The sequence below is a fragment of the Pongo pygmaeus genome, chromosome 4, assembly GCF_028885625.2.
Source record: "Pongo pygmaeus isolate AG05252 chromosome 4, NHGRI_mPonPyg2-v2.0_pri, whole genome shotgun sequence".
Taxonomy (NCBI): Eukaryota; Metazoa; Chordata; class Mammalia; order Primates; family Hominidae; genus Pongo; species Pongo pygmaeus.
In genome coordinates, this window is record NC_072377.2 from 74,566,319 (window position 1) to 74,588,714 (window position 22,396).

Genomic DNA, 22,396 nt, shown 5'->3' on the forward strand with positions numbered 1-22,396 from the left:
TTTGTTTTTGTTTTTTTGAGACGGAGTCTCACTGTGTTTCCCAGGCTGAAGTGCAATGGTGCCATCTCAGCTCACTGCAACCTCCACATCTCAGGTTCAAGGGATTCTCCTGCCTCAACCTCCTGAGTAGCTGGGACTACAGGTGCACATCACCATGTCTGGCTTTTTTTTTTTTTTTTTTTTTTTTTTTTTTTTTTTTTGAGACAGAGTCTCACTCTGTTGCCCAGGCTGGAATGCAGTGGCACAGTCTCAATCTTAGCTCACTGCAACCTCTGCCTCCTGGGTTCAAGCCATTCTCCTGCCTCAGCCTCCCAAGTAGCTGGAATTATAATCAGGCATGTGGCACCATGCCCGGCTAATTTTTGTAGTTTTAGTAGAGACGGTTTCACCATGTTGGCCGGACTGGTCTCAAACTCCTGACCTCCTGACCTCAGCTAAGCCATCTGGCTTGGCCTCCCAAAGTGCTGGGATTACAGGTGTAAGCCACCATGCCTGGCCCGGCTAATTTTTTTGTATTTTTAGTAGACATGGGGTTTTACCATGTTGGCCAGGCTGGTCTCAAACTCCTGATCTCAAGTGATCTGCCTGCCTCAGCCTCCCAACGTGCTGAGATTACAGGCATGAGCCACTGTCCCCAGGCTTCTAGTAGATATATTATCTATTTATGTGGTTTTTTTCTTTATATGGAGTAGATATATTTTCTAAGGCCAGAAAACCTACCCATGGATTATATTCTACAAAAAGGACAGAAGAACTAACCTGCTAAGATGACATCGTATCACTAACAAACTCAGTGATCTGGGCATGGTGGTACGTGCCTGTAGTCCCAGCTGCTCAGGAGGCTAGGGCAGAAGAACTGCTTGAACCTGGGGAGTTTGAGGTTGCAATGAGCTATAATGGTGCCAGTGTGCTCCACCTTGGGTGACAGAGTGAGACCCTGTCTCAAAAAAAAAAAAACTGGGTGCGGTGGTTCATGCCGGTAATCCCAGCACTTTTGGGAGGCTGAGGTGGGCAGATCATAAGGTCAGGAGATTGAGACCATCCTGGCTAATACGGTGAAACCTCGTCTCTACTAAAAATACAAAAAATTAGCCAGGTATGGTGGTGGGCGCCTGTAGTCCCAGCTACTCCGGAGGCTGAGGCAGGAGAATGGCGTGAAACTGGGAGGTGGAGCTTGCAGTGAGCCGAGATCGCGCCACTGCACTCCAGCCTGGGTGACAGCGAGACTCCATCTCAAAAAACCTCAGTGGTAGTTATCCGCTATCTAAGGCTAACAATAAAAGGCTGTTACAGAGCTGTATGGCAGGGCCACCCCTGAGACTCCAGACCTGTAGAGCCATCAGCATGCAACACCTGCCTGAGAGAGCCCAGGTACCTCTCTTCAACTGCTGAGAGCTGCTGGGTTGGAACTGTGCCCAGCAAAACCATGGAGTAGGGCTGCCCCGGGGCTTTGGGGGTCCAACCCCCAGCCCAATGCATCCAGAAGGCAAGATACTGAGTCAATTATTCTCAAGCTTCAAGAGTTAATGTTTGCCCTGTTGGGTTTTTAACTTACTTGGGACCTATTACTCCTTTCTTCTTTCCTATTTCTCCCTCTTGGAATGAGAATGTCAGTCCTATTCCTGACCTATCATTGTGTTTTGGAAGCACATGTATTTGATTTCACAGGCTCACAGCTGGAGGAGAAGTTGCCTCAGGATGAGTCATGCCTTGAGTCTCATCCATATCTGATTTAGGTGAGACTCTGGACTTTATAGTTTTGAGTTGGTGCTGGAATGAGTTGAGACTTTTGGGGCTACTGGGATGGATAAATGTATTTTTGGGTTTTTTTGTTTGTCTTTTGAGACAGTGTCTCCCTTTGTCCCCCAGGCTGAAGTGCAATGGTACGATCTTGGCTCACTGTGAACAACTTCCGCCTCCCAGGTTCAAGCAATTCTCATGCCTTGGCTTCCAAGTAGCTGGGATTATAGGCATACACCACCACGCTCAGCTAATTTTTTTATTTTTAGTAGAGACAGGGTTTCACCATGTTGGCCAGGCTGGCCTGGAATTCGTGACCTCCAGTGATCCATCTGCCTCAGCCTCCCAAAGTGCTGGGATTACAGGTGTGAGCAACAAGCGTCCGATAAATGTATTTTGCATGTGAGTAGGACATAAATTTGGGGGTCCAAAGGCAGTAAGCTATGGTCTGACTGTGTCCTTCAAAATTCATCTGTTGAAAATTGCTAATGTGACAATACGAAAAGGTAGGGCCTCCAGGAAATGATTAAATCGTGAGTACAGAGCCGTCATGGATGAGATTAAGGCCCTTAAAAAAAGGTTTGAGGGCCAGGCACAATGGCTCACACCTGTAATCCCAGCACTTTGGACGACCAAAGTGGGCCGATCACCTGAGGTCAGGAGTTCGAAGCCAGCCCGTCTAACATGGCAAAACCCCGTCTCTACTAAAAATACAAAAATTAGCTGGGTGTGGTGGAGGGCACCTGTAATCCTAGCTACTTTGGAGGCTGCAACAGGAGAATTGCTTGAACCCAGGAGATGGAGGTTGCAGTGAGCCGAGATTGTGCCACTGCACTCCAGCCTGGGTGACAGAACAAGACTCTGTCTCAAAAAAAAAAAAAAAAAAAGGTTTGAGGGAATGGGTTCCTTCTCTTCTGCCCTTCTGCCATGTGAGGACACAATGTTAAACCCCTTGGATGAAGCAGTGTTCAAAGCACCATCTTGGAAGAAAAGACTGAGCCCTCACAAAACACTGAAACTGGTGGTACTTTGATCTTAGACTTTTGAGCCCCCTGAACATAAGAAATAAATTTCTGTTATTATAAATTACCCAAACTAAGGTATTTTGTTACAGTAGCACACATGGACTAACAGAGGAGCTAATCAACATTTATAGAATACTCCACCAAACAACAGCAGAACACTTTCTTTTCAAGTGCTTACAGAACATAAACAACATAGACCATATCCTGGATGACAAAATAAATATCAACAAATATAAAAGAATTGAAATTATACAGACTGTGTTCTGACTACAAGGGAATCAAATGAGAATCAGTAACAGTCAGATAACAGGAAAATTTCCAAATACTTGGAAACTGAACACACTTAAATGAGGCATAGGTCAAAGAAGGAGTCTCAAATGAAAATTTTTAAAAAAGCATTGAACTGGGCCAGGTGCAGTGACTCACACCTGTAATTCCAGCACTTTGGGAGGCCAAGGCGGGCGGATCACCTGAGGTCAGGAGTTTGAGATCAGCCTGGCTAACACGGAGAAATCCTGTCTCTACTAAAAATATAAAAATTAGCTGGGCGTGGTGGTGGGCACTTGTAATCCCAGCCACTCGGGAGGATGAGGCAGAGAATCACTTGAACCCAGGAGGCAGAGGTTGCAGTGAGCTGAGATCATGCCACTGCATCCAGCCTGGGTGTCACAGCGAGACTGTCTCAAAAAAAAAAGAATTATCGGCTGGACACGGTGGCTCACACCTGTAATCCCAGCACTTTGGGAGGCTGAGGCGGGCAGATCACGAGGTCAGGAGATCGAGACCATCCTGGCTAACATGATGAAACCCCATCTCTACTAAAAATACAAAAAAAAGCCTGGTGTGGTGGCGGGTGCCTGTAGTCCCAGCTACCTGGGAGGCTGAGGTGGGAGAATGGTGTGAACCAGGGAGGCGGGGCTTGCAGTGAGCCAAGATGGCACCACTGCACTCCATCCTGGGTGACAGAGCAAGACTCTGTCTCAAAAAAAAAAAAAAAAAAAAAAATTATCACAGATGAATGGATAAGCAAAATGTGGTATACACATATAATGGGATATTTTTCAGCCTTAAAAAAGAAAGAAATTCTGACACATTCTATAACATGCATGAACTTTGAAGACATGCTAAGTGAAACAAGCTAATTACAAAAGGACAAATACTGTTATGGTTCCACGTACATTAAGTACCTACAGTAGTCAAATTCATAGACAGAAAGTAAAATGATAGTTGTCAGAGGCTGAGGGAAGGAGGAATAAGTTTTTGTTTAATGGGTACAGTTTCTGAAGATGGTAACAATTGCCCAACAATGTGAATGTACTTAATGTGACTGAACTGCACATTTGAAAATAATTAAAATAGGGCCAGGCGCAGTGGCTCACACCTGTAATACCAGCACTTAGGGAGGCTGAGGTGGGTGGATCACTTGAGGCCAGGAGTTGGAGATTAGTCTAGCCAATATGGTGAAACTCTGTCTCTACCAAAAATACAAAAATTAGCCAGGCGTGGTGGCGGGCGTCTGTAATCCCAGCTACTGGGGAGGCTGAGGCTGGAGAATTGCTTGAATCCAGGAGGCGAAGGTTGCAGTGACTTGAGATCACGCCACAGCACTCCAGGCTGGGCAACAGAGCGAGACTCCATCTCAAAAAAAAAAAAAAAAAAAAACCACAAAAACAAAACAAAACAAAACGGGTTAATGGCCTCTCTACAGACACTGAATCCCAATAGACCATACCTGGGTTCAGTAATTTATATTTCTAAAAAGATCCCAAGACTTAGAAATCACTGATGTATATCATCAAACACATTGGTCAAGCTTACAATACTATATATGACCTAAGCATTATCACAGAACGTAATGTAACTGTTTTTTTTTGAGACGGAGTCTCCCTCTGTCGCTCAGGCTGGAGTGCAGTGGCACACTCTCGGCTTACTGCAACCTCTGCCTTCTGGGTTCAAGCAATTCTCCTGCCTCACCTCCCGAGTAGCTGGGACTACAGGCGCCCGCCACCACGCCCGGCTAATTTTTGTATTTTTAGTAGAGACAGGGTTTTACTATGTTGGCCAGTCTGGTGTCGAACTCCTGACCTCAAGTGATCTGCCCGCCTCAGCCCCCCAAAGTGCTGGGATTATAGGCGTGAGCTATAGCGCCCCGCCCGTAATGTAACTTTGGGGGAAAGATATGGGTGGCTTACGTTTCAAATATTTCTGAATTTTTGAGTTAACTTGAAGCAAAGGCCCAGCAGTTCAATATCAGGAGTAATAAACGGTAAAGAAAACAGAAACAAATTACAATCAAGCAATGCCAATCAGCAAGAGAGTGTGACATGGCCCTTTTAAAGCCAGAGTCAGCTCTTGTGAGCTTGCCACTAACTCCCGTTTTAACAAAATTATTCATTTTAGGAAACCGCAAGGGTTTTTTTTTGTTTTTCTTTAATTTTTTTAATCTTTGCAAGAGCTGTCAGATCAGAAGCTTGTATTATTTATTTGGCTCCAGATAAAATTTTGAACTATATCGAAATTATAAACTGGCTTTCTGGAAAGGAAATGGTCCTAGACAATTTATAGGCTAATGAGCAGAGACCCACTTTAACAAAATTTTGTCCCCAAAACGAAACAATAGAACACACGTGGGTGGATCCTAGTAGGGAGAAGGGGTGGGCGGGGTCAGGCACAGGGGGCGGAGCCCGCCCCACGGCGGAGGAGAGCCCAGTCCGGTCTCCGCCTCCGTGACGTCCTGGGAAGCGCCGCCCACAGCTGCCCGGCACTCCAGTGATCGCCGCGGCTCGCTCGCGCCCCGGAAACTGCCCCTTCTCGGGGGTCATGATGGGCAGCAAGATGGCGTCTGCCAGTAGGGTCGTTCAGGTAAAGCAATTTGTCGCGTTTCCGCATCTTGGGCGGTAGGGACGGTGCTGACTGTGGCGACGGCGTCGGGGAGTAAAGGCGGTGACAGAGGCTGAGCGGTGACCGCGCCTCTGCGGAGGGCCAGTGACGGCGCCCGCGGGTGTGTGTGAGGATGGGACTTTGAGCCTGTTGGACCGGGCAGTGAGGTGGGTCCGGCGCCGAGGGTTCGAGCCTTGCGGCAAGCGTGCAGCATCTTGGCAGGTAGGTCCTGTACCTACTGCCGGGATCCCCGGCTCCTCCGCCAGGACCTTGTTAGTCTTAGGCGTGTGCGGGTGAGGCGGCCCTGGCGGTAGCCTGGCCAATCGCCGTCTAGGATTGGCTGTGGTGCCCCCGATCAGCCAATCGGGAGGAAGGCGGTAGCGGGGCGTGGAAGGAAGCGAACCCTGGATCTGACCCAGTGTCCCTTCAAGGTCTCGGGAATGGTCGGGCAACTGGCCCCGCGTACTGCGTCCTCGCCGGAGCGGGTTCTCCCCAACCTCTCCAAGCGTCTGGCTACAGGCCAGATGAGGGAAATAGAAAAATGTTATTTAAGTTTAATTAGTATGTGTGTGTGTATATTAATGGGTATGTGTGTGTGTCTGTGTGTATAAGCGTTGGTTTCACAAGCCTGTTTTCCCCTGGTTTAGATAGACAGCTAAAGTAACTTTGTTAATCCACCTATCAGCTACTAACTCCTGATAGCCTTTTTGTTTCTTCAGCTGTTGTTCTAACTTAGGTAAAATTATTATATAATTTTATATAAAAGTGGAACACAACCTCCACTTTTGTGGTTGGTTTACATAGTCTTTGAACCCTGAAACTATATTATTTTATAATTGACTTTTATCTTTGATATGAGAAGTACATTCCGCTTTATATAAGTACATCTCTTAAAAGATCTTTTTCTAAATTCCTGAAATTGTTGTCTGAATGATAATCCTAGATCCCAGTCTTTGGTCCCATTGCAATGAATGATCCTTACTTATTCAGTGGGTAGTTATTGAGCATCAACTAGTTAAAGATTCTGTAAGGACTGAGAGACTATCTGACAAAGGTCTGTTATCCATGATATATAACCATATGTATCAATAATATATAACAATTCAAAAATGGGTAAAAGACTTGGCGTGTTGCACAAAAGACACCCAAATGAGCAATGAACATTTTAAAAGGTGCTCAATATCATTACTTGCCAGGAAAATAAAAATTAAAACCATGAGGTCCTACACATCCACCAAAATGACTAAAATTTAGACGTCAGTGGTGATGAGAATGTGAAGCGTCTGAAACCCTCAATATTGCTGGTGGGAATATAAAATGTTATAGCCACTTTGGAAAGCTGTCAGTCTCTAATAGTTAAGCATGTATCTACCGTATGACCCAGCAATTCTACTCATAGGTTTATTGCCCAAGAGAAATGAATGCACATACTGCCTCTGTACCTAAATGTTCATAGAAAAAAAAGAGTTACTGGCAAAGAACTGGGGTCCAGAGCTGAGGGGTTCCAGCCTGGCAGCAAGAGTGTGGCATCTCAGCAGGCAGGTACTGTACATACTGCCCTGGGGTCGCTGGCTCTATTTCTGATAGCCCCCAAACCACAAACAATCTGTATGTCTGTCTTTTGCATAAACAAATTGTGGTAGTTTGTTAAAATAGTACAGTCCAAAGCAATACTAACAGCTGATGTATGCAAACAAATGAAGAAACTGTGAGATATACAGTAAGGAATGGTCTGTGCCCTTCTAACATAGGAACAAAGACCTGTACTCACCTATTTAGAATTCAAACCAGGTTCGTGACTGCGCTCTAAAAAAAAGAAAAATAAAAAGAGAGAATACAACCAATATGCTAATATAATATCACTTGAGCCTAGGAGTTTGACGCTGCAGTGAACCACAATCACCCCACTGCACCCCAGCCTGTGTAACAGAGCAAGACCTGGTCTCAAAAAATAAATAATAAAGTATGTGCTAATATTATGTAATAATTACATATAACATTAGCAAAATTTGTTGAGTATCTCTGTGACAGGCCTATAAAGCTAGGACTACAGTGCCAGTAAGAGATAGAGTTTAGGCCAGGCTCACTGGTGTATGCCTGTAATCCCAACACTTTGGTAGTTTGAGGCAGGAGGATGGCTTGAGCCCAGGAGTTCAAGACCAGCCTGGGCAACATAGCAAGACCCCATCTCTATAAAAATTTTAAAAAATTAGCTGAGCATGGTGATGTGCACCTGTGGTCCCAGCTACTCAGGAGGCTGAGGTGGGAAGATTGAGCCCGGGTGATCAAGGCTACAGTGAGCCATAATCATGCCACTGCATTCCAGCCTGGACAGTAGAGCTAGACCCTGACTCAAAAAAAAAAAAAACCAAAAAACATAGAGCTTAGAATTTGGTTGTTGATCCATATCTTGAAGGAAGAGAAGAGCGCCAAAAGACTGATTGGTACAAACTGATGGGAAGTCACAAAGCGTGGTCTCAGAACATTAAGTAAAGACAAAGCCGGCTGGGCACGGTGGCTCACACCTGTACTCCCAACACTTTGGGAAGCCAAGGTGGGAAGATTGCTTGAGCCAGGAGTTCAAGATTAGCCTAGGCAACATAGCAAGACCCCATCTCTATAAAAATTAGCCAGGCAGGAGGGGTAGTGTGTGGGTGTGTACGTGTAGTAGTAGCTACTTAGGAGGCTGAGGTGGAAAGATCACTTGAGCCTGGGAGTTTGACGCTGCAGTGAACCACGATCACTCCACTGCACCCCAGCCTGTGTAACAGAGCAAGACCTGGTCTCAGAAATAAATAATAAAGTAAAACATTTTCAGACTAACAAATGAAAATCCAGTGCCGTGCTATTTATAAGAGGCATAGCTAAAACTAAGATTTAGAAAGGTAAAAATAAAGAGATAGTCAACAGATCTTTGACAAAACGAGCAAAGGGAATACAATGGAGAAAAGATAGTCTTTTCAACATGGTGCTGAAAAAATTGGATATCCATCTAGACACAGACCTCACGTTCTTCACAAAAATTAACTCAAAATGGATCGTAGACCTAAATGCAAAATGCAAAACTATAAAACCCTTAGAATATAACATAGGAGAAAATAAAAATAACCTTAGGTTTAAGAATGACTTTTTAGATATAACACCAAAGGCATGATCCGTGAAAAATTAATTGATAAGCTAGACTTCATTAAAATAAAAAATTCTGCTCTGTGAGACACTGTCAAAAAAAGACAAGCCACATATTGGGAGAAAATACTTTCAAAAGACATATCTGATAAAAGACTATTATAGAAAACATAAGGCTGGGCACGGTGACTCATGCCTGTAATCCCAGCACTTTGGGAGACCAAGGCGGGCAGATCACCTGAGGTCAGGAGTTCGAAACCAGCCTGGCCAACATGGCGAAACCCCATATCTACTAAAAGTACAAAAATTAGCTGGGCATGGTGGCGGGTGCCTATAATCCCAGCTACAGGAGGCCGAGGCAGGAGAATCGCTTGAACCTGGGAGGTGGAGGTTGCAGTGAGCTCACTGCACCCAGCCTGGGTGACAGAGCAAGACTCCGTCTCAAAAAAAAAAAAAAAAAAGAAAAAAAGAAAACAGAAGAACTCAACAATAAGAAAATAAATAAAAATAAATGACTGAATTTTAAAATGGGCAAAACAGCTGAACAGACACCTCATCAAAGAAAATACATTTTGGGAGGCTGAAGTGGGTGGATTGCTGGAGCCCAGGAGTTCAAGACCAGCCTGGCCAACATGGTGAAACCCTGTCTCTACAAAAAATACAAAAGTTAACTGGGTGTGGTGGTGTACCCCTGTAGTCCCAGCTACTTGGGAGGCTGAAGTGGGAGGATTGCTTTAAGTGGGAGGATTGCTTGAGCCTGGGAGGTTGAGGTTGCAGTGAGCTGAGATCACACCACTGCACTCCAGTCTGGGCAACAGAGTGTAACCCTGTCTCAAAAAAAAAAAAAAAAAAAGAAAAATGATATATTTAGATGACATATAAAATAGGTGTCATGAATGACACCTAGGTCTAATGAAAAGAAACTCAGCCAGGCATGGTGGCTCATGCCTGTAATCTCAGTACTTTGGGAGGCCGAGGTGGACGGATCACCTGAGGTCAGGAGTTCGGGACCAGCCTGGCCAACATGGCAAAACCCCATCTCTACTAAAAGTACAAAAATTAGCCAGGTGTGGTGGTGTGCACCTGTAATCCCAGCTACTTCGGAGGCTGAGGCAGGAGAACTGCTTGAACCTGGGAGGCGGAGGTTGCAGTGAGCCGAGATCATGCCATTGCACTCCAGGGGTGACAGAGTGAGACTCCGTCTCAAAAAAAAAAAAAAAAAAAAAATCTTAGATGGATAGTTTGACCTTTTCTAGAATGTCGTATGGTTGCAATCATACAGTGGGAGCCTTTTCAGGTTGGCTTCTTAGTTATCCAACTAATATACAGTTGGAGTTATTTGTTTGTCATATTTGTATTTAGAATCTAAAAAGACAATTGAGAAGGGGAAATTTTTGTTTTGTTTTGAGACAGGGTCTCACTTTGTCACACAGACGAGTGTGGTGGCATGATCATGGCTCACTGCAGCCTTGACCTCCCGAGGTTCAAGTGATCCTCCTGCCTCAGCCCCCCAAATAGCTGGGACTGAAAGTGTGCAGCACCTCTGGCAGCTAAGTTTTTGGTATTTTTTGTAGACACATCATGTTGCCCAGGCTGGTTTCAAACTCCTGAGCTCAAGAAATCCACCTGCCTCAGACTCCCAAAATGCTGAGATTACAGGTGTGAGTCACCACACCCAATCAAGAAGGGGAAATGTGAGCATAAGCTAAATATCAGATGATAGTAGGAATTATTGTTAGTTAAGTGTGGCAAAAGTATTGGGGCTCACCTGAACAAAAACTAGGATGAACTAAGGTGTCTACCATGATTATATTTGGAATCTCGTTAGTTAATAAAGTGACTTTTTTTTTTTTTTTGAGACAGGATCTTGCTGTTGTCTAGGCTGCAGTGCAGTAGCATGATCTTGGCTGATTTACTGTAGCCTTAACCTCTCGGGCTCAAGTGATCTTCCCACCTAAGCGTCCCAAGTAGCTGGGACTACAGGCCCACACCACCATGCCCAGCTAACTTTTTAAATTTTTAGTAGAGACAGGGTCTGACTATATTGCCCAGGCTGGTCTCGAACTCCTGGGCTCAAGTGATCCTCCTGCCTCAGCCTCTCAAAGTGCTGGGATTACATGCATGAGCCACTGAGCCTGGCTTCACTGCTTTCAAATTGGAAAAAAAAAAGGTATTGGAGTTATGATTCAACAAAAATTCTGTTTGTCAGTAATGTGTGGAAGGTATTAACAGATGAGATGGGATTAAATGTATGGGATTTGTTTAATCAGGGAAGGGATGATGAAATAAGATTGACTATATTATTGTTGAAGTTGTGTGATGAATATATCAGGGTTTATTTTATTTTATTTATTTATTTATTATTAATTTTTTTTTGAGATGGGGTCTCGTTCTGTCGCCCAGGCTGGAGTGCAGTGGCGCCATCTCGGCTCACTGCAAGCTTCGCCTCCTGGGTTCACGCCATTCTCCTGCCTCAGCCTCCCAAGTAGCTGGGACTATAGGTGCCCGCCACCATGCCTGGCTAATTTTTGTATTTTTAGTAGAGATGGGGTTTCACCATGTTAGCCAGGATGGTCTCAAACTCCTGACCTCATGATCCGCCCACCTCGGCCTCCCAGAGTGCTGGGATTACAGGCGTGAGCCACTGTGCCCGGCCCATATCAGGGTTTATTTTATACCATTCTACTTTTTTGCATTTAAAACACTTTCTAGGGCTGGGTGCAGTGGCTCATGCCTGTAATCCCTGTACTTTGGGCGGCCAAGGCAGGAGGATTGCTTAAGCCCAAGAGTTCAAGATCCGCCTAAGGAACATAGGGAGATCCCATCTCCACAAAAAATTTTAAAAATTAGCCAGGCGTGGTGGTGCACACTTGTAGTCCCAGTTACTTTGGAGGCTAAGGTGGGACGATCACTTGAGCCTGGGAGGTTGAGGCTGTAATGAGCTGTGATCATACCACTGCACTAGGTGACAAGAGCAAGACCCTATCTCCAAATAAAAATTTTTTTTGTTAAAAGGTAGGGATACCAAACAGTGGGAATTTAATTTATAAGACCATATTATTATTATTATTGTTTTTGTTTGTTTGTTTGTTTGTTTTGAGATGGAGTCTTGCTCTGTCGCCCAAGCTGGAGTGCAGTGGTACGATCTTGGCTCACCGCAACCTCCGCCTCCTGAGTTCAAGTGATTTCTCATGCCCCAGCCTCCTGAGTAGCTGGGATTACAGGCATGCACCACCACACTCAGCTAATTTTTGTATTTTTAATAGAGACGGGGTTTCACCATGTTGACCAGGTTGGTCTTGAACTCCTGACCTCAAGTGATCCGCCCGCTTCGGCCTTCCAAAGTGCTGGGATTACAGGCGTGAGACACCGTGCCTGGCCTATAAGGCCATATTAAATCATGTTTTTAAGTATATAAAAGCAGTGTTGCAAATGATTCCTTCTCTGCAGTGTATGTACATTTGTATAAGTATATAATACATATTTACATGCCTATACAGTTAGACCTGACTTACAAATGGTTTATTCACTTATTTGGCAACTGTTACTTGGGCATTTACCATGTAACAGGAATGCTACTGCAGAAGTGCTTAGTTTTCTGTCTCTGACTGTCCAGGAGCTTAATGCTCTCCTATAATCATTGGCTAACTTATCTGTCCTCTGAAAACATAAGGAGAGTTTTTAACTCAGACTTTGGAATTTGGGAAAGGTTCTTAGAGAAGAGTGACATTTGAGCTGTTGTAAAGGATAAGCCGTCAGAAGGATAGGCATGGAAGTGGAACGGGATGGGAGGGAGATTTCATGGCAGAGGATGTAAGCTCTAGATGGAATGAGGATAAATAGGATGAATTGGGGAAAGGAAAAATACTTCAGAATACTTGGAGCAGTGGGTACATAAGAGATTAGGGGAGAAAGGCTGGCAAAGTAAGGACTGGCCAGATCACAATGGGTGTTGTGAGTGCCAAATAAGAGTTTGAACTTTATCCTGAAAGCTGTGGAACATTTTTCAAACTTCTTTTTTTTTTTCTTTTAAGTTGTAGAGAGGGAGTCTCATCTTCTTGTTCAGGCTTGTCTCAAACTCCTGGGCTCAAGCCATCTTCCCAAAGTGCTGGGATTACAGGCATGAGCCACTGACCTCAGCCAGTTTTCAAACTTTTAAATAGGGGAGTGACAATAGGATAGATAGAACATTCTCTTAAGAAGCTTAGCTATGAAAGTGAAGAAACAGTTAATAGAGAAGTTTTTTTTTTTTTGAGACAGAGCCTCTCTCTGTCACTCAGGCTGGAGTGCAGTGGCTCGATCTCGGACTTCCACCTCCATGGTTCAAGCAATTCTCTGCCTTAGCCTTCCGAGTAGCTGGGATTACAGGCGCCCACCGTCACACCCGGCTAATGTTTTTATTTTTTTAGTAGAGACGGGGTTTCACCGTCTTAGCCAGGCTGGTCTTGAATTCATGACCTCATGATCCACCCGCCTTGGCCTCCCAAAGTGCTGGGATGACAGGCGTGAGCCACAGTGTGCAGCTTTTTTTTTTTGGTTTTTTTTTTGTTTTTTTTGAGACAAAGTCTTGCTCTTTCACCTAGGCTGGCGTGCAGTGGCACGATCTCAGCTCACTGCAACCTCTGCCTCCCAGGTTCAAGCGATTCTCCTGCCTCAGCCTCTCGAGTACCTGGGACTATAGGTGTGTGCCACCACACCTGGCTACTTTTTTTGTATTTTTAGTAGAGACGGGGTTTCTCCGTGTTAGCCAGAATGGTCTCGATCTCCTGACCTCATGATCCACCCACCTTGGCCTCTCAAAGTGCTGGCATTACAGGTGTGAGCCACCATGCCCGGCTGAGAAGTTTTTTAGCGTGGAATACTTGAGCATGATTTTATGGTGAGGGAGAGAACACATTCCAGCATTTTCTCACAGCCACAGAATTACAGTGGTGAATTTTTAGGCCAATCCCATACCTATTTGCTTCTGTGCCCATATAAAATGCATAATATGTACTACAAATATATAAATATATTGCAGATAAACACACCTCAGTCTCATTCGTTACATAGCAATTTATAGATTAGTTGAAAATAGTACTTTGTTCATTAGATTCTTAGCACTGTATATTCAGAAGATTTCATATTGACAGGTCCATTTAAGGTCCTCTATACCACTATCTGGAATTTTACGGACAAAAATGTTAATACTTTTCAAACATCTGTTATAAAAACAGTATTCCAAAAATGTGTATTCCAGGCCAGGCATGGTGGCTCACGCCTGTAATCCCAGCACTTTGGGAGGCCATTCGAAACCAGCCTGGCCAACATGGTGAAACCCTGTCTCTACTAAAAATATAAAAATTAGCTGGGCGTGGTGGTGGGCACCTGTAATCTCAGCTACTCGGGAGGCTGAAGCAGGAGAATCACTTGAACTCTTGAGGCGGAGGTTGCAGTGAGCCGTGATTGTGGCACTGTACTCCAGTCTGAGTGACAGAGCAAGACTCAGTCTCAAAAAAAAAAAAAAAAAAAGTATTCCTATGGGTATAGGAAAAAGACTAAAATAAAGGGCTATCAAATGTTTTAATTTGGGCCGGGCGTGGTGGCCCACGCCTGTAATCCCAGCACTTTGGGAAGCCGAAGCAGGTGGATCATTTGAGGTCAGGAGTTCAAGACCAGCCTGGGTAAAATGGGGAAACTCCATATCTACTAAAAATACAAAAATTAGCGGGGTGTGGTGGCGCAGGCCTGTAATCCTGGCTACTCAGGAGGCTGAGGCAGGAGAATTGCTTGAACCTGGGAGGCGGAGGTTGCAGTGAACAGAGATTACGCCACTACATTCCAGCCTGGGTGACAGAGGGATACTCCATCTCAAAAAAAAAAAAAAAGTCTTTTATTTGTTTTACGTGGGTCTTGGGATTATAGTGTTTTCTTCTTTGTGCTTTTCTGTGTTCTTCCAAATGTTTTACACAGAATTTGTGTTACTTTTGCAGTCAAAGTATTCTTTAATTTTCTAATTTTCAAAATGATTGTTTTTTCTTACCTGTTAGGTATTAATATAGTAGGGAAATAACACTCAAAACAAGTCAGGAGGCCAGGTGTAGTGGTTCATGCCTGAAATCCTAGCACTTTGGGAGGCTAAGGTGAGAAGATTGCTTGTACCTAGGAGCAGGAGGCGGAGGGTGCGGTAAGGCCACATCATGCCAGTGCATTCCATCCTGGGCAACAAGCCAGACCCTGTCTCAACAAAAAACTTAAAAAGTCAGTAAATTTCCGCCGGGTGCGGTGGCTCACACCTGTAATCCCAGCACTTTAGGAGGCCAAGGTGGGCGGATCATGAGGTCAGGAGATTGAGACCATCTTGGCTAACACGGTGAAACCCCGTCTCTACTAAAAGTGAAAAAAATTAGCTGGGTGTGGTGGCACATGCCTGTAGTCCCAACTACTCGGGAGGCTGAGGCAGGAGAATCGCTTGAACCCAGGAGGCGGAGGTTCCAGTGAGCTGAGATCGTGCCACTGCACTCCAGCCTGGGCGACAGAGTGAGACTCCGTCTGAAAAAAGAAAAAAAAAAAAGGCAGTAAATTTCCAATGTATTTTGTTTGAGATGGGATCTCACTCTCTTGCCCAGGCTGGAGTGCAGTGGCAAGATCTGAGCTCACTGCAACCTCTGCCTCCTTGGTTCAAGTGATCCTCCCACCTCAGCCTCCCAAGTAGCTGGAACTACAGGCACATAGCACCACATTTTTTTTTTTTTGAGACGGAGTCTTGCTCTGTGGTCAGACTGAAGTGTGGTCGCACTATCTCTGCTCACTGCAACCTCTGCCTCCTGCGTTCAAGCGATTCTCCTGCCTTAGCCTGCTGAGTAGCTGGGATTACAGGTGCGTACTACCACCGTGCCCTGCTAATTTTTGTATTTTTAGTAGATACGAGGTTTCACCCTTTTGGTCAGGCTGCTCTTGAACTCCTGACCTCGTGATCCACCCGCCTCGGCCTTCCAAAGTGCTGGGATTACAGACATGAGCCACCATGCTCAGCCACCTTTTTTTTTTTTTTTTTTTTTTTAAGATGGAGTCTCACTCTGTAGCCCAGGCTAGAGCGCAGTGGCACGATCTCAGCTCACTGCAACCTCTGCCTCCAGAGTCCCAGTTCAAGCAATTCTCCTGCCTCAGCCTCCCAAGTAGCTAGGATTACAGGCACACACCACCACGCCCAGCTAATTTTTGTATTTTTAGTAGAGATGGGGTTTCACCATGTTGGCCAGGCTGGTCTTGAACTCCTGACCTCGTGATCCACCCGCCTCGGCCTCCCAAAGTGTTGGGATTACAGGCATGAGCCATCACACTGGGCCTTGTTTTTCTTTTTGTTTTTGTTTTAATTTTTGGTAGAGATGGGGTTTCACCATGTTGCCCAGGCTGGTCTCAAACTCCCGCACTCACGCAATCTGCCCGCCTGGGCCTCCCAAAATGTTGGGATTATAGACATAAGCCACTGTGCCCAGCCAGCTTTCATTCTTACCAATCTATAAGTCATGCAACATAAACTCTATATCATCTCCTCCATTGGGTTGCTTTGAAGTGAAGTACACCTTCGATAGTACAATGAAAGTCTTGTGATATATAAAGTACAAAGTTGTGTTTACCAGGTAGACAAGTTAATAATTCATAGACCAGCTTTCCTGGTTGGGGACGAGTATAATTTAAAGTTGCTGTAAAATAGTAATTTTAGCAAAGGTATCTACTTATGAGGTTTAGTAGATCATTTCTTTTAGTTAATGAGATTGTTTTTCATGCATATTATTTTTCATTTAGGTAGTCAAACCACACACTCCATTAATAAGGTTTCCTGACAGAAGAGACAATCCTAAACCCAATGGTGAGTTGTATTTTATTTAAATTTCTTTTAAAATTGTGTACATGAATATTTATAAATGAGTATTTTTTTATAGGCAATATTTCTCATTTTAAAATCAGTTAAGACTATTGTAGCTTAGATCAAAATAGTGCCTTATGTAGCATGCAAGTAGAACTTATGGCTGGGCACGGTGGCTCACACCTGTAATCCAAGCACTTTGGGAGGCCGAGGCAGGCGGATCACCTGAGGTCAGGAGTTTAAGACCAGCCTGGCCAACATGGTGAAACCCTGTCTCTACTAAAAAATACAAAAAATTAGCCAGGTATGGTGGCAGGCTCCTATAGTCCCAGCTACTCGGGAGGCTGAGGTGTAGAATTGCTTGAACCCAGGAGGCGGAGATTGCAGTGAGCCAAGATCATGCCACTGCACTCTAGCCTGGGTGACAGGGCAAGACTTTGTCTCAAAAAAAAAAATTTATTACCTCTATTTTATTTTATTTTTTGAGACAGGGTCTTGCTCTGTCGCCCAGGCTGGAGTGCAGTGGTGCTATCTTGGCACACTGCAGTCTCCCCCTCCCGGGTTAAAGCAATTCTCGTGCTTCAGCCTCCTTAGCAGCTGGGATTACAGGCATACACCAGCATGCCTGGCTAATTTTTGTATTTTTAGTAGAGACAGGGTTTCACCATGTTGCCTAGGCTGGTCTCGACTCCTGATCTCAGGTGATCTGCCTGCCTCCGCCTCCCAAAGTGCTGGGATTACAGGTGTGAGCCACTCACCTGGCCTTTATTACCCCTACTTTAAAAGGTAGTGACTCAACAGAAGATGTCTCTGAATTTCTAGTGAGTTTATATGGGCAAAATTTTGTCCTACCTTTATTCTCTCCTATCCTTTAGAAGATTCTCCCATGCTTACATTTGCAGAGACTGGGAAAATAATAACCATTCCTGTTTCTCTCCTCACCAACCATCTTTTCTTTCATTCATTCATTTATCTATTCATCTAGTCAGTAAATATTTTTTGGGTTGCCTTAATCCTTAGCATTTATTCAAAATTAATGGGAGAAGATTCTGAAAGGGTTGTTTTTCTGTGATTCCCGCCCTTTTTTAAAAAAACCAGATCCTCTGTGCCTCTCTTGATCTTTATTTCAGGCAATTTTAACACATTTTATAGGTATATTTTTAACTTATTGTAACTATTGAAGAATTAAGATGTTTAAACAAGTGTAAAGATATTGAGAAAACTACCCTCATTTACATTTACTGACTTTCTTATTCCTTATTGTAAGATATTACCTGTAAACTCCACCATGTTTTGGCCTATGAGGGGTTATGTGACATAAAGTTTCAGTAGTGTAGGTTCCCCTAAAGGGTTGAATTCCACTAACTAGAAATTTCATTATTTTACATTTTTGTAATTCATTTACTTAAGACTGCCCCTTAGCTGGGTGCAGTGGCACATGCCTATAGTCCTGACTACTCACAGGCTGAGGTGGGATGGCAGGCAGGATGCTTGCTTGAGCCCAGGAGTTCAAGATCAGCCTGCGCAATAAAGCAAGACCCCATCTCTAAACAATAAATATATGAAAATTTTAAAGCTACCTCCTTATTTGTTTTTAAAAACCTTTATGAAATTATATATAGCCAACTGAGTTACTCTACAATATTTACCTTTTGGAATTATAATACTTCAAGAGTTATTTGAAGAATGACTTCATTTCAAGAATGACTTGATTATTTGATAGTATTTTAAGACTCAGTATTTTGACATCTGAACAATTTCTCTAATAAGGTCTTTTTTTTTTTTTTTAATTTCAGTATCAGAAGCTTTGAGATCAGCAGGGCTACCATCTCACTCTTCTGTAATTTCACAACATTCTAAGGGAAGTAAATCACCAGATTTGCTGATGTATCAGGGTCCACCAGACACTGCAGAAATAATAAAAACATTACCTCAGAAATACAGAAGGAAACTTGTGTCTCAAGAAGAAATTGAATTTATCCAAGTATGTCGTTGCTCTTTATCCCAAGACTACGCAAAACACCATAACATTTGGGCTTTGGGGATTTCATTTGCTGTTTTACATGCTATTCCTATTGTCTTGTCAGAGTGTAGTCAGAGCTAAGATAGGATGAGCAGGTAGGCCAAGACTATGAGAAAGAAACCATAGTCAAATCCCTCTGTAAATATGTGTGATATATCAATATCAATAGATATAATCACATAAAAAACAGTTCTTTGGGGTCCTCAATAATTTTTCAGAGTGTAAAGAGCTTCTGATACCAAGAAATTTAAGGACAGGTCAACCTTGAGTCCCTTCCAGGTCTGAAATTATGTTTATAAGAATTGATAAGAGGGCTGGGCATGGTGGCTCACGCCTGTAATCCCAGCACTTTGGGAGGCCAAGGCAGGTGGGTCACCTGAGGTCAGGACTTGGAAACCAGCCTGGCCAATGTGGTGAAACCCCGTCTCTACTAAAAATACAAAAATTAGCTGGGTGTGGTGGCGGGCGCCTGTAATCCCAGCTACTCGGGAGGCTGAGGCAGGAGAATCTCTTCAACCCGGGAGGCGGAGGTTGCAGTGAGCCAAGGTCGCGCCACTGCACTCTAGCTTGGGCAAGAGTGAAACTCCGGAAACTCCATTGCAAAAAAAAAAAAAAAAAAGAATTGATATGAGTACCCAAAAGTTTTGACTAATTCAAAACTATTTTTTAAAAACCAAAGATTACTTACTGAAGGTTGTATAAATTTGTAAAATTGCCATCAAAACATTTCCTGGGTCAATTTAACATCTAATCTTACTGCTTTATTTTTTCCTTTTCAGCGTGGAGGTCCTGAATAACCATGGTGGCTGCTGTTTGTCATCAGACAATAGAATTGTCTTTACAATAAAGGACTTCCAAAATGACAGATGAGAAACTGTATATTAAACACCTTTAATAAATATTGTGAAAAAAATGAAATATAGAAAATTTAGATGGACACTTGTATTTCCTAATTTATGTATCTTGGTCAGCTTCTCCACAAGCTTACCTAATTGTTTATATACTTTATACTTATTAAAGTATACATTTTTAAATGTTAGCCTATTAATTTACTCTTGATTATCAAACATTACCAGTGTTGAACTATTAAAAGCACACAATGTATAGTAAACTATCATAGGATTCCCATAATTTCACTTTACTTTCTGTTTAGACAAGGAAAAATTTATCAGTTAGAATTGCTGTTTTAGGGACATGATTTTCCTGAAATTGGGTGAGGATCAGTGAAATAATTACTCTATTACTTGTTAATTCTCTGTTCTCCAATGTTTTTTCATTCACAAGTTTACTGGAGTATAACTGGCTTAGTAAGTATGTCCTACTCTGAATGGTAAAAATATAGTCAAGCTAAAATAGGTGACTATACTATTAAGATAGAGATCATACAAAAGATTCCAAAGAAAGTCAAAAAGTGTAAAATGGAAAATAAATAAGAGATCAAAATGAATATAGCATAGGAATAAAGATTTCACTAGAAATTGCAATTTATTATGTTTCGGAGGTTGTAAGGAAGTCTTGTTCTTCGGTTTATTTTACTGTTTTGTGATCTTGTATGAAAATCCTGATAACCATTAACTTTCTCAAACTTAATGTGTGAAAGCCTCATAAAATCAACATAAATATTTACTTATTAAGCAGTTTATGAAACTTTAATGGGGCTCCTCTTGTGCCAAGGGTATGTATATTGTGAAGTAAAGCCTCACAAAGCTAAATACATTCTCTTCCATACCTTTAATGATTTCTAGAATATGCTTTAAAGAAGTCCTCCCTGAGAGTTAAGGGTAGGTCATGAGCAAGAAATAGAATTGGTTTTGAGTATGCTTCTGTATTTACTCAGTTGCCTGTGGGTTAATTTTTACTTATTTCTACTACTCCACAGAGTTGATCTACTTCTCTTATACATTTTTTGCTGTGGCCTAGTGTAAATGTTGTTCAGCACAAATATGAGATAGGGATTGGAGTTTGATGCTGGCAATAAGCTGTTCAGGTGACTCATTGAAAAACATGATTCAGGCCAGATGCAGTGGCTCATGCTTTGTAATACCAGCACTTTGGGGAACCAAGGCAGGTTGATCACCTGAGATCAGGAGTTCATGACCAGCCTGGCCGACAGGTGAAACCCCACCTCTACTAAAAATACAAAAATTAGCCAGGCAATGTGGCACACACCTGTAATCTCAGCTACAGGGAAGCTGAGGCCAGAGAATCACTTGAATCCAGGAGGCAGAGGTTGCAGTGAGCCAACATTGTGCCACTGCATTCTAGCCTGGTCAACAGAGCAAGACTCCATCCAAAAAAAAAAAGAAAAGAAAAGAAAAACATATTTCTTTTTTTTATTATTTAAAAATTTATTGCCAGGCACGGTGGCTCACGTCTGTAATCCCAGCACTTTGGGAGGTCAAGGCAGGTGGACCACCTGATGTCAGGAGTTCAAGACCAGCCTGGTCAACATGGTGAAACCCCATCTCTACTAAAAATACAAAAATTAGCTGGGCATGGTGGCAGGCACCTGTAATCCCAGCTACTCAGGAGGCTGAGGCAGGAGAATTGCTTGAACCCAGGAAGTGGAAGTTGCAGTGAGTGGAGGTCACACCACTGCACTCCAGCCTAGGCGACAGAGCGAGACTCTGTCTAAAAAAAAACAATTATTTGGGAAAATTACTTTAGCAAAAGAAAGCCCAGGGCCGGGCCGGGTGTGGGGGCTCATGTCTGTAATCCCAGCACTTTGGGAGGCCGAGGCGGGCGGATCACCTGAGATCAGGAGTTCAGGACCAGCCTAGCCAACATGGTGAAACCCCATCTCTACTAAAAATACAAAAAATTAGCTGGGCGTGGCAGCGGGCGCCTGTAATCCCAGCTACTCAGGAAGCTGAGGCAGGAGAATTGCTTGAACCTGGGAGCCGGAGGTTGCGGTGAGCCGAGATTGCACCACTGCACTCCAGCCTCTCCAGCCTGGACAATAAGAGAAAAACTCCGTCTCAAAAAAAAAAAAAAAAAAAGCCCAGGGCCACTACTTTGCTTTCAGAAATAAATTCGGATTCAGGTAGTAAAGAGTGGTATGAGTAATACTGTGAGCCAACAGTTAGAAATCCTAATACCAAACTGTGGATGTATATCTGAGGGCAATCTTTACTACAGCTGCTGCCGTGAAAGTCAGAATGAAGAAAATCTGTCACTGTTACAGAATTTGTGACTATAGGTATGGCAAAAGGTATGCCAGTGGGAATTGCTATCACAGGATGAGCTCCCAAGGACAGTATTATAGACTTCTGGTGAGGCTTACAGTCAAATAGCCTGTATTTTCATTTAGAGGTTAGGCACTTAAATATATGTAATCAGCAAATTGCTTAATTTGTCCAAGTTTCCGTTTTTCTTTCCAGTACTACACAGTGTGATAGGCAGGATCAAATTAGTGTATTATCTATTACTTTGTAACAAATTACCCCAAAATTAAGTGGCTAAACTCTTAATTTCTCTGGTTTCTCTGGGTCAGGAATTCAGAAGCAGCTTCACTGGGCAGTTTTGACTTAGTGCCTAATGCAGTTGCAATTAGAAGCCACTGAGGCTACAGTCATCTGAAGGCTTGGCTGAGGCTGGCTGATCCACCTCCAAGATGGCTCACTCACAGAGCTGACAAGCTGATGCTGGCTGTTGGCAAGAGGCCTTAGTTTCTCTCCACATGGTTGCCTGAGTGAATTCATGACATGGCTGGCTTTCACCGGAGCAAATAATCCAAGCATGCCAGTCAACAGC

General features: G+C 43.4%; 1 protein-coding gene across 1 annotated transcript; it reads left to right on the forward strand.

The window, feature by feature from the left end:
- The first annotated feature begins 5,435 nt into the window (after positions 1 to 5,435).
- Positions 5,436 to 19,682, forward strand: KGD4 (alpha-ketoglutarate dehydrogenase subunit 4). The gene is made up of 4 exons (XM_054489837.2): positions 5,436 to 5,627; positions 16,560 to 16,623; positions 18,417 to 18,604; positions 19,423 to 19,682. Exons 1-4 carry the CDS (start codon positions 5,586 to 5,588, stop codon positions 19,438 to 19,440), a joined length of 312 nt encoding a protein of 103 aa, XP_054345812.1. The 5' UTR covers positions 5,436 to 5,585; the 3' UTR covers positions 19,441 to 19,682.
- The last annotated feature ends 2,714 nt before the right edge of the window (positions 19,683 to 22,396 follow it).

What these genes read in the sequence shown, in the direction of transcription:
- KGD4 (XM_054489837.2), top strand. Translation starts at nt 5,586, where the DNA reads ATGATGGGCAGCAAGATGGCGTCTGCCAGTAGGGTCGTTCAG. An exon ending in CTGCCAGTAGGGTCGTTCAG is followed by an intron (nt 5,628 to 16,559) that starts GTAAAGCAATTT and finishes TTTTTCATTTAG; the next exon opens with GTAGTCAAACCACACACTCC. An exon ending in AGACAATCCTAAACCCAATG is followed by an intron (nt 16,624 to 18,416) that starts GTGAGTTGTATT and finishes TTTTAATTTCAG; the next exon opens with TATCAGAAGCTTTGAGATCA.